The 12,380-nt window shown below is 45.0% G+C and overlaps 1 protein-coding gene across 9 annotated transcripts in view; it reads left to right on the forward strand.

Annotated features, from left to right (window-relative positions):
• Positions 1–12,380, forward strand: part of PSD3 (pleckstrin and Sec7 domain containing 3) — a 138,415-nt gene that overhangs the window by 55,547 nt on the left and 70,488 nt on the right. For 8 of the 9 annotated variants that reach the window (XM_064735400.1, XM_064735398.1, XM_064735402.1 and 5 more), the window contains 2 exons: positions 7,732–7,938; positions 8,045–8,125. In XM_064735400.1, the coding sequence (XP_064591470.1) occupies positions 7,732–7,938; positions 8,045–8,125 (288 nt within the window). The remainder of the gene's footprint in view (positions 1–7,731; positions 7,939–8,044; positions 8,126–12,380) is intronic. The other variant, XM_064735399.1, reaches the window with a different exon arrangement.

The following is a 12,380-nucleotide window of genomic DNA, read 5'->3' on the forward strand; positions in this document are numbered from 1 at the left end:
CCGACATAAGGAAAGTTATTCAGAGGGATGGTGTTGGTTATTGTCCTAGAAATGCATCTGCAGCATCAAATGCATCTGCAGCTGGTGAGCAAGCAAGCAAGCACTGGAGTTCATTTGGTGGGCTCTACATTAGCCACATGGGCTAATACCCCTGTCAGTTGTTGGGCCACTGCTAACCACACTATGCTGGCACAAGTGTACATTGAATCCAGGTAAAGATGAAGTGGCACAGTTCATAGGGTAAATTTCTGACACCACTGGCATTTTTACAGCTGAGGATTTGCATTGTTATTTCACAGCCTAGTAACTTCTAAAATGTTGTGCTACACTGTTCACCTTGATATTCCCTCCAGGAAGGTGTCATCACTTTATCAAGGCTCTGGAGATACGCTTTACAGAGTTTGCCTTTACTCTGGCTAATGAGGTCCTTGGAGCAGCAGTTTAGTGAGCATTTGTAAAGCTGCTTCTAGTTCCTAAATAAACTGTTGTTTTATGGAAAAAAAGGGCTGCTGACTTTTCGCCTCTTCAGTTCCCAGCCTCCTCTGAAAATAAAACAAACACAACAAAAATCCAGGAGCTGACAGAGACAGAAGAAAAAAAGAAAAAAAACAAAGTGGAGCAGCTGATCAGTTTGCTATACAAAGCGCCTCAGTATAGAGCTGTCAGCAGCTCAGCCTTTAAGCTGGCATCTGTTGGCACATCTCCATTAAAGTCAAAGCCATTTAGGTCAGGAAGGCTTGATTCACCAAAACCGAGGTGTCTCTGCCTGATCTGGTCCCGAAGTGCAGCCTTGCCATCTCATCTATTAGCCACAACTGGCTGGTAGTCAAGACCCTCTCCACATTATTGCCAGTTAAGTCTCCTCTTTCTGTGTGTGTGTGCTGGGACAGGGAGAGACAGAGGCTGGCAGCTGGTAGGACGGTGTAGAGCGGCATGCGTGTCTTTGGATGTGATGCTGGAGCAGTGGTGGAGAAGAGCAGGGCGCACAGAGCATGCAGACTCCCTGCTAACACAGCTGGGTGAGCTGTGGGTTGGTTAGTGGTTGTTTTTTCTTTGTTGTCTTTTTCTTTATTCACTGTTCTTTTTGAGGACAGGTGTTTCATTTTGCTGCACGGTTTCAGTATAAAGCTCCTGTGTGATACTAGTGCCAGTGCTCAGGTGCTTCATCTGCGCATTTGCAGGGAAGTCTGAACTGGAAGGTGTAAACACATGTATTTTTATGCGTCTGTTTTGCTCCCTGCCAGGGAGGACCAGCTGGACCAGCTCCCTGGTTAATACACTTTTCCTGAGCCAGTCTCCCAACAGTTAAACCAAGCCCAAGCATGGGGGTGGGGGGGAAAGTCCTCTGATGTCTTCCCAGTTTTGGTCCTATCCTGGAGGACCCAGCAGGAGCATTATAGGGAAGGGGGGTCTTGTGGGTGCTGAACACAGGGATGGTGGCTCTTGATACCTGGATCGGGTGGGCTCTGACGGGAGAGCCTGAGGGTTCCTGAAACGTGTAGGGGCTGAGTGTTTTCTCAGCAAGGTCATAGGTATGCAGTGCATTTGTTGGGTCTGTTTGTATTTTTGTTGGGGCAGGTGGATCAGATTCTGCGTATGGGACAATCCTAATGCTTTCAAGAGACCAGTCTATGTGTCTATCCATGTCAGAAGTATCCATTGCAGGGAGGAGCCTTTGGATACCCCCTGTGATGAGGACCAGTTTTTCACTTTCTAGACATGGTGACATTAATGTGGCAAGTGTCCCTTTGCAAGCACTGACCCTTGCCATAGCGATGTATGAAGCCTAAGGTGAAAATGGAATCAAACCTGAAGTATTTTTAGCAAGACATTTGTACTTCAGGTGGCAGTGGGCCAGCATGTCTGTGTAATAAAGTACGTGCTGTCTCTTGGAAGGGCTGCAATCCTGTCTCTGCATGTGGTGGACTTCTTGTTCTAATGCTGTGATCTTGTAATAACAATTGCATTTGCTGTACCCAAGCCTACAGAAATGGTGTTTTCTGAATGCTTTAGCCGCTAACTCCCTTTTTTACAATCAGTAGGAATTATTTTAATGAAAGAAACAGACAAATTATTACAGGAAAGAAGAGGTTATTTTTGAGCAGCAGCATGCATTTCAGCCTGTGAAATTGACTTTGCATATGTATTTTATCGATAACCAATAGGGGATTACAGGGATTGTTACTTTTAACTTTGCTCCTCTCCCTGTGATGTGACAAGGTTGAGGTACTTTTTAGTAGATGCTTGGTGGTTACTCTGGTTTATGGACATCGTCCTTGCTTTGTATGTCCTGGCTGATGCTGTGCTTGTGAGACATCCACTGAATTGAGTTGCAGCAAAGTGCAGCTGTGTCAGTCCTCAAAGGAGGATCTACATCAAAGTATGTCTTTGAAGAGAATCCATACGTAGGACTTCAAAGCTGATTAAACCATTTGGAGTAATATAGCACACTGAGTCATCTGCTAGGAAAGGCCATTATTTTTGTTTTTTTATTATTTTTCTCTCCTTCCTATGACCTATCTTGGACGAGCCCTGGAGCTGAAGGTAACTGGCAAGATAAATCATTGCTTGAAGTGCTTTTGTGCTCACTCTCTCTTGGCCCTGAAGAAGCTGGTTTGGAGCTGCAGCAAAACTGCAGCACTGCAGTTCCCAACCCGTTTGTGTGGTCGGGTCATTTGTAGCAGGAACTGAGTCATCACATCCCACTGCTACCGGGATTTCTTCACTTTCTTCAGTGGGGCTGCTCCTTTCAGAGCTGGGCTGTTCAAGCACAGCTTTTCAGGTCCTTTTAAACAAGTGCAGACTGTGCCACTGTTTATATCTGGTCTGCTCTGAAATGTGAAAGGATATCATTCACTGAACAGCCACATCTCTCTGAAGGGTTGCAGACCAGGGATTTGTTTCCTCAGGGCAGGACATAGAGGGTGGAGCAGAGGAGTGGGGGAAGGCATCTGACTGTTTCTGATTTGTCCCTTCTGAGAGGCTGTTGAACTAGTATTAGAGCATGCTTTTCATGGACACAGTTGATGCTTATGGATGGAATGCTGTCCTGTTTCAGAACCGGGAGGAGAAGGCTTGGAGTGAAACTATTTAAAACAAGAGGGCAAACACTGTCCTGCAGTGGGTGATTATCAGCTTCAGTGGGGCTCCCCAGTGGACACTGTACCCCCTGAAAATAACATTGGTTGTGGCCCTAGCTTTAGTATGCCAGAATGTCTCTCCACCCTTCCTTACTTTTAATCATTGCTGCGTTTTGCTCTGATGTGTTTTACTGGCAAATCCCTGACGCAGCTTGCCTTGGAGTAAAGCTGATGTTAAAGGTATGTACATTTATTTGAGAGAAAGAGTTGGTTTTCCTCCTGTTCCCTCCTGCTCTGTTTCCAAAAAGTCTGTGAAAGCTCCAGCCCTGTCTTAATGCAAGCTCCCCTGCAATTGATGCAACCAGTGCACTCCCTCCAGATGTATTCCAGATGAATTAGTGTTCCTTGAAGAAGAAACGTATGCATCCAGGGGAGTCCATGTGCCACAGAGCATATGGTGTGCCTCAGTCTGGTAAAAGTGAAAGGCAGTGGCAAGCTGGGATCACTGGAGTGGCTGTAATGAGGACAGCACTTAAGGTGAATTGTCACACCCTGCCACTCAATGTCAACTCTGAACATCACTTCTTTGTTAGCAGCTGGGCCAATTGCTCAGTGCCTTTACTCCGTAAAGAAAAATGCTAATAGGTGTTTTTTGTTTGGGATGAAGCAAAGATTTGTTTCTCCATGGATTTGCTACAAAATGAAGAGCATACCAAGGTTTAAGGCATCATAAACTCACACTCAGACTGAGGTTTCCTCCTTAGCTGTCTGGGAGGGTGGACCACTGAGATATGAGGTGCCTGTATCATTATCATTGCGTTACTGGTCTTGCTGTGTTTTTTCTGCACGTTGCAGCCATTCTTCACTCAAACATTACTGTGTATAGTTTCAGTTTTGGTGGGACCTGGAATGGGAGAGGCGGGCAGTAAGTGAATCTAGCATATTCACCAACAGATCAAGTGTGCTGAGTTCTGAGTATGGCAGGATTGAGATAGTTTGGCATTGGGAGCTAAATCACTGTAGAACTGGTGTATAATGGAATAAGTGAAGAAAACAGTATAAAATGCCTAGCAATTACAGTGTATTACAGGAAAGCTGGAAGGCCTGGCAGAGCTTAGAGTCTACAGCGTACATCTTTTAACTGTGAGGTTGGAGAGCTGTTAGAAAGTATTGCACTTACTACAGCTGCTTATCGAATTCCTGTAATTTCTGCTGGATATGGTGGTCACAGCCTCTGTGCATTCCGTGTGGGTGTGGGGATGCCTTGACAGAAGGAGTAAGGATGCATTAGGAGTGCATTGCTGGGGACAGAAATACCATGGTCTATAAACCTGGTTGCTGGCCAAAGCTCATGTGCTGTGATACTGGAGAGGTCTGGAGTTCTTTTGTAGCTTCTGTTTTCTGTGTTTTCTGATAGAAGAGATTAATGTAAGTGTCTCTAGCTAAAAATCAGCAGCTATTGCTGGACAGGCAATTACCAGCAACATCATTACAATCCCTTTTAGCTTTGAATCTAGGATTAGGGGGAATACAATCTATTGCATTTTTCAGCCTGTGTTTTTCAGTAGAAGTTTCTTATTTTTATGTGATAAAGAATAAAGCTGCATGAGAAATCCATGTCCAGTCTTGCTTCGCATCACAGAGCTGTTTCTTGGCACTGTTTTGATGGTAATGCTGCTGTGGATTGTTATGTATAGAAACTGTAGACTGCAGAAGAGAGACCTATTTTCAGCCTTCGTTGCTCTTAGCTCTTGATTAGAATTCGTTATAAGCACTTTACAGAGGGAGGCAAGCATTATTGAGTTCAGCAGATTAGTAAACTGAGGTACGAAGGGAAAATGATGGACATGGAAAGCGCTGAAAGTAAGAAGAGACGTCAGCCTTTTTCTGAGTATATACCACTTGTACCCTGCTAAAATGTCCTGCTCTGAAGGCATCTTGCACACTAGTCATGCACAGATCATCTGCATTTCCTAAGTCCTCAGTGACATGAGCGCTGAGTCTTGAAACTACCTAAAGCCACTTGAGAACTGAAGTCTCACTTTACTGCTAAGAATCTGTCATTTCCCCTGACAAAAGGCTTATGTTACAGACAACCTGTATTTGACAGCCTTTTTGTACTTGTACTTTGTGAGTACAAAAAGTACTTGCTTAGTACTTACTTCTTGCACTACAAAAAGTATTTACCTTGTACTAAGTTAATCAACTGTCAGAATTGACTACTAGAATTGCAGAAGGAAGTATCCCTTATTCTTCAATGCGTGTATGGGCACCCTCAGTCAGTGTGGAGCTTTAGAATGGAGAAGTTGGAAAATAGTTTTTCTTATGCAGCCTGGTTGACCAGTTTTGGCAAACAGGGGAAAGAGCACACCCTCCCTCTTGCTGGGTGTTCCTCCTTCACATCCCAGCCATGATTCTGAGAGGCAAAGCAGAAGTTGGGAGCTGCTGTGCTGTTAATTTCACTAAGTGGCAGATGCTGGTGCTTCCTTTCTTTCTAAACTTTTGGTGGTTTGTGGTAATGTTGAATCTTGTAGTGCACTAGTTGCTAGCAGGGTACAGATGTTTCTTGTCAGCTTTGGCCATCTTTCAGTGCTATAAATACTACCTTTAATAAAGAGCAGTGGTGAAAGAGGACTCTGATATATAGTGAGGTGAAGCTCTGTGAATTGGCATGGCTTTTGAAGCAGCGTTTTTACATTAAAGACACTGCAGATTTGTTACCTCACCTAGGTATGCCTTGCTCTTGACAATTGTTAGAGATGGGAGGTTGGAATGAGTCATGCCTGATTTGAATGGACTAAGTGTTGCTCTGGGCTTGTGTCAGGGTACTCTGTCATTTGCTTTGTTCACAAGTTTGGTATAGGCCAAATTCAGAGAATTTCAGACATTTGCTAGTGTCTTTGGATAGGGCCGAGGAGGCATTTTCCACAAAAATGATATCAGGAGGGGCTTTTTTTCTTTCCTAGGATAACTGATGGCCAATGTTGTTGGAATTGTATTCACAGTATTTATTTCCTACTAAGCGTTGAGACTGACTCCCTTTTGTTATAGCACCATTTTATTTACACTGAAATAATTGCAAATCCCCAGTTCTTGCAGGAACTGGTTAGATTTCTGTTTTCCCCAGATACTTGATAAAGGAGTTGTACCCACAGGGTGAATATGTGATATTTCTGATGTTGTAGAAGTACTGAAAGGATGGAAACAGAGGTAAAGTGGGCAAATCTCTGTTCTGTACATGTCCTTCTCTTAAACCATGCATGAGAAGTGAGATGAGGAAGTAGGTGACGATTTGTGGCATGCAGAATACCTAATTTTTTTCTTTTAAACTCACCTTATATGAAATCTCGTCTTTGAGGGATTAATGAGTGGCTAGCAGACATTTGAGTAAGTGGCTAGACAATTGTTACTGGAACACAGAGATCAGTTGTTTTAACCATGGCTTGTCAAGTCTGAAAATTACAGTGGTATGTGAAGCTGTGGTATGTTGTTTAAAGTGCTGTGTGTACAAAGTCATCTTTAACTCATTCCAGTTGTATCTGTCCTGTGCATGACCCTTGCTGATTATTCATTATCTCTGTGTAAATGGCATTTTAGTGAAAAGAATTTCTATATACTAAAAAAATCTAGGAATAAAAATAGAAATGCTGTCAAATGCGCACACACACACACACACACATACACAGAGCTGAGATTTTGCAAAAATTTTCATACCAGTATCAGAGAAAAGCTCTTCTGAAGTTCAAAGTCTGCCTTTGTGCAGGGGTGTGTATGTGGGGGCGTGCTTTTTGATGCGGCGGGCTCTTGCCTCTTTCGTGGGAGAAGCAAAGCAGGCACACAGCTCAGCCAGAGCTCTCCTATTGTACTAGAGGTGGGAGGAATCTGTAAGTGCATGATTTATCTGAAGTGCCCTGGGATTGCCATGCTAAACATTTTGACTTTGAGCAGCTGGTGAGGGAAATAATTGCCACCATGAGGGAGCAGGAGGGAAGCAAGGAGTTCACCAGGCTGGCATGGGTTGTTTGTGTCTCATAATCCAAACTGGTTTCCTTGCTCTGTGTCCTGCTTTTTCTAGCAGTGCCTTCCCATGGGATGTCCGCTGCTCATGGGTGACACTGAAGCCGCTGAGAGTTCTGGTGATATTATTGTAGATTTAAGGAATTGGGTTGTTTCCAGGACAACTGGGGAAGAATGAGGAAGGGACTTGTTCTGACTCAGCTTGGAGTAACTGATCATCCTAGCTCAATCACTACATTTCTCCTGGAAAATGGTTAATTTCCTGCTTTTAAAGAGGCCTCTTCAAGCCAAGCAGGCAGTTGTGTTAAAAAATACTAATGCAAGAAGCATTGGTGCAGTTGCAGTTGTAGGCTGATAATAGCAAAGAGCTCTCTCTGAAGTGAGCCCAAGTTGAGGATACTTAGCACAGTCAGAAGGAAAGTCCATGTTGTTTGGGCTGTTTGGCTGTTTGTTTAAAACCCTTGACTTTTGCTGACTGCTAAGTAAATGTCCCTGTTCGACACTGCTTCTTCAATTAAGTGGATTTTGTTACATTGTGTCATCTTGCCTCTGTACAATTAATTGCCTGCTGTTCTAAAAGGAAACTCTAATGTTATCTTATTTTTCTTCTTTCCATATTCTTTTAATCTCACAGCAGTCTTGACCTACAGAATGTGGTGTTAGACTCCAGTGCAGCGATGGGGAGCAGTGAACTTCAGGAGAAAGATGCCACTGGAGCCCTTGTCCACGACCTCAGCAATGGCAGCCGCAGCAATTTGGAAGCAGCCAGGCGCCTGGCTAAGCGCCTCTACCATCTGGACAGATTCAAACGCTCTGATGTGGCAAAACATTTGGGTAAAAAGTATGTGCTGATATGAATACATGCTTGGCCACATTCTTATTGATGTGGTTCTGGAGGGGTTCACTCTTGTATGATGACCTTTACGTATTTCTTCGCTTTTCTTTAGCAATGAATTCAGCAAGCTTGTGGCCGAAGAATATCTTAAATTTTTTGACTTCACAGGCATGACGCTGGACTGTTCACTCAGGTACAATTCCATTTATGGACTTCATATTCTTATTTTAGTAACAGTGCTGTTTGCAGTGTTGTCCTGATTTACATGGTTGTCCTTTTCGTATGTAAGAAGATGAAGAGAGGACTGTGATGTATTTTGGGGGTAGAGCTCTCTCTTCTGTTTGGCTTTGTGTGCTACCCTACTCTAGTGGTACTGGAGTGGTGGTCATATGGAGGGGGAAATACTTGCCTGTCTAGGGATGGTCCCTGAGATGCTGGAGAAAAGTTTCCAGTCACTGGCAAAACAGGGGACTTGTAGTCTGCCAGATGCTTATGAGAAATTACGGTGTTGCTCGCAGCTGATCTGCACAGACTCTTTGGCTGATGCCTTTGAAGCTTACCCCACTTTGTTGCAGTGCACTAAGAGCAGGGTTTGGTGTGGTTTGGCAGCTCCCCTCTCTGTGTCTCCCTGAGGAATCCAAGAATGTGCAGAACAGTAAAAGCTTCTACATGGAAAAAGCTGTAGTGAGTTTGGTAACTGTTGGCATGGGTGTTTGAAGACTCAGCCCTTCCATTTTCTTTGCTTTTTACGCTTGAATCAGACCTCAACAATTTTTATTTTCAGTGATTTTTTTTTCAGAAGTCAAACCACCAAGTTTATGTAGCCTGTTAGCCCAGTTGCTGGTGTTCTCGTGTTTAAGGGGATTTAAATGAGTTTAACTCATTTGACTGAGGTTACTTAAGGGGGATTTTTTTTCTAATGAAAATCTGGAAGATGTGCTGACCCCCTTAGCAAATGGATTTCTGAGGATCTGATGCCATGAGACCATAGCAGATCAAAGGCACCCACCAAGTCCTGCCTGCTGAAGGAGGTGGAAATGGAACATGCCTGCACAAACATGAACCACCTGGTCCTGAGGCAGGGGGAGTGGAGCCAAGCTGGAGCACCCACTCAGCGTGGGGTGGGAGCTGCTGGGCAGTGGGAGGTCTGTTTCTCGGTTCCAGGTTTCAGCACCCCTGAAGCGTGATGCTAAATATACCCTTCTTTTAAATTGTGAAATCCAACACATAATTGCTTTGTGGCACATATTTAGGAAGCCTCTGCTCCCTGTAGATCTCCTGTTAATATTAGTAGTTAGGACTTTCTCTGAAATGTGCCCGGGCTCATGTGGGACTTAAACAAGTCAAGGGGTTGTTGAGGTTTCAAGAGCAGCTACAGTAATTGCCACCTACATGCTGTAAGCATGCTGCAGCAGCTGGGGACAAAGAATCGTTCCAAAGCCTTAGGAAACTGAGGCGTGCTACCTCATGCTTGGCAGAGTGAGAGGGGAAACAGTGCTGTTGTTGCTGGCTCATTGATAAGCTGTGGTTTATTGAGCATTTCGGGGGCAGCTGCTGTGATCTGTGCTACCTCCCAGCTATGGGAGGGCGTTTTGCAGCATCAGTGACAGGTCTGAGACCTGGGAAAGGTTGCTCCTTCACTGTCCACTCCCTGGATTCATGTTGCCCATGCACCTCCTGAGTACATCTCTTGCAGCCTCTGCAGGATGACAGGAGGGAATGTGGTGCTGCTCTGGCTCCTCTCAGTCTGCATTCTGGAGTCCAGCCCTGGACATGGGGAGAGCAGACTTAAGGCTGCTCAGGAAACTAGTTAGTAAGGTTCAGTGGGAAAATGCTTCTGAAGGTGCTGGGATCAGTACTGGTCACTACCTCCTAAGGGCACAGGGGCAGGCAAATTGAGACAAGGCAGAAGGCTAACTTGAATGACGAGGAATCTTCTGGACCTAACAAAATGAAGGTGTTCATCCAACGGGAGAAGGGTCAGGTGACGTGGGAAGAATACAAATTTGCTGCTCACCACTGTAGAGAGAAAATTCCAGCTAACAAAGTTCAGATGGAGTTTAACATTGCCAGTACTTGTGTGGGACAACAAAAAGATTTTTTTAAAATAAGTCAGTAGAGAAAGGCAATGCAGAATGGCTCAATGTATTGAGGGACCATGGCTGTGAGAATGATAAATTCCCACCTGATCCTGAACTTGTGTGGGATCTGTTGCTCCATCTGGATCCTCATGGGTCTATGGGGCCACATGGGATTTATCCAGAAATACTCAAAGAACTGGTTGATGTCATTGTGACATCTCTCTTAATGATTTTGGAATGGTTTTGGGCATCTGAAGAGATCCCAGTTGAGTGGAAACTGTCTAACCGTCTAACTTGTCTAAGGGCAAGAAGGTTGACCCTGGAAACTATAGGCCTGTCAGTCTCAGTTCAGTGCCTGGTAAAATAATGCAGAAAATTATTCTAGGAAGTATTGAAAAATACTTGAAAGACAATGCAGTGATTGGTGACAACCACCACAGCTTCATGAGGAAAAAGTCCTGCTTATCCAACCAAATTTCCTTCTGAGACAAGGTGACCCCTTTAGATGATCAAGGGAAGCCAGTTGATGTGATCTTTTTGGATTTCTGTAAAGCTTTTGATACTGTCTCTCTGAGGACCCTCCTGCAGAAAATGTCCAGCCCACAGCTGGATAAACACATCATGTGATGGGTGAGCAGCTGGCTCAGGGGTCAGGCACAAAGGGCTGCAGTGAATGGGGTGACATCAGACTGGTGTGACCTGTCACTGGTGGGGTTCCACAGGGCTTCATCCTTAGCCCTGTGCTTTTCAACATGTTCATAAATTACTTGGGCACAGGACTTGAGCATATAATAGGTAAGATTGATGATACTAAACTGGGAGGAGCCACTGACTCCCTCAGAGGAAGTGAGATCCTGCAGGGAGACTTTGATGAACAATGGGTCTGGGGAACTACGAACTGTGTGAAATTTAACAAGGGCAAGTGCTGGATTCTGCACCTGGGATAGACTGGGAAATGAGGTGCTGGAGAGCAGCACAGTGGAAAAGGACTAGGGAGTCCTTATGGAGGGCAAGTTGAATATGAATGAGCAGTGCCCTGGCAACCAGGAGGGCCAGCTCTGCCTGGGGTGCATCAGGCACAGCATCAGCAGCCAGGCAAGAGAGGAGATTTTCCTGCTCTGATCTGCACTGAGGCAGCCTCACCTGGAGTGCTGGGGCCAGTTCTGGTCCTTTCAATATAAGAAAGATACGAAGCTACCAGAAGGTATCCAGAAAAGGGCTACAAAGATGGTGAAGGGCCTGGAGGGAATGCCAAAGAAGTGGCTGAGGTTCCTTGGTTTGTTCAGCCTGGAGGAGACCGAAGGGAGACTTTATTGCAGTCTACAACTTTCTCACAAGTTGAAGAGGTGGGGCTTGCACTGATCTCCTCTCTGTGGTGACCTGTGACAGGATGCAAGGGAATGGCTTAAAGTTGTGTCAGGGGATGCTTAGGCTGGACATTAGAGAGAGGTTCTTTGCACAGCAGGTAATTGGGCTCTGGAACGGGCTCCCCAAGGAAGTGGTCACAGCACCAAGCCTGACAGAGTGTAGGAAGTGGTTGGACAACACTCTGAAGCACATGGTGTGATTCTTAGGGGTGTTCTGTGCAGAGCCAGGAGTTGGACTTAATGATCCTTGTTGGGTGCCTTCTAGCTCAGTATATTCTGTGTTCTCTGGAGGGCAGAAACTCATCCCTGTGGCCCTTGGTATTGCATTGTGCTCTGAGAGTGAGGAAACTGCCTTGTTTATTGGCAAATATTCTTTCATCAGTTTCCTCTCCAAGTTATCTTCCAAGGGGGTAAATGTGCTGCAGAGGAGGAGAAGATGTAGGTCATTGGTACCTGGCATGGGCAGGGAGTGTTGCTGGAAAGAGCCCAGAGTGAGGTAGGAGACAGAAAGACGGCTAATTCTCAAAATTTGCCTTAGGAGCTGTTGTGAATTTAGGAACAGTATTCCCCAATTTAATGTTCCTGCTGAAACACTCCAAAACATGCACCACTTGCTCCCTTCCCTCCTCTATGGGGCATCTCCTCTCTATGGGGAGGAGAGCTGGCGGCACAAAAGACAAAGATCAAGGATTGAGATAACAACAATTTACTGGAAACAGTAAATTAAACAAGAAGATGAAGGATAACAGCAACAATATTAATAACAGAGTGTACAAGAGAGCTGAATGATTCACATGCAGGCCCCCACCATGTGGAAACCAGCAATATCCTGACTGCTCCAACCCCTTACCTGACCAGAAGGGACGCCTCACCGCTACAACCTGTACCTGAGGTTGTACAGAAAAACATCAGGCTCCTAGGCATGCTCCTTCTGGCTACTGCAAAAATTGACTCTCCTGGCCAGAATCAGTATGTTTTCCATCCTTTATGCTATACCATC

The sequence above is a fragment of the Zonotrichia leucophrys genome, chromosome Z (genome assembly GCF_028769735.1).
Source record: "Zonotrichia leucophrys gambelii isolate GWCS_2022_RI chromosome Z, RI_Zleu_2.0, whole genome shotgun sequence".
NCBI lineage: Eukaryota > Metazoa > Chordata > Aves > Passeriformes > Passerellidae > Zonotrichia > Zonotrichia leucophrys.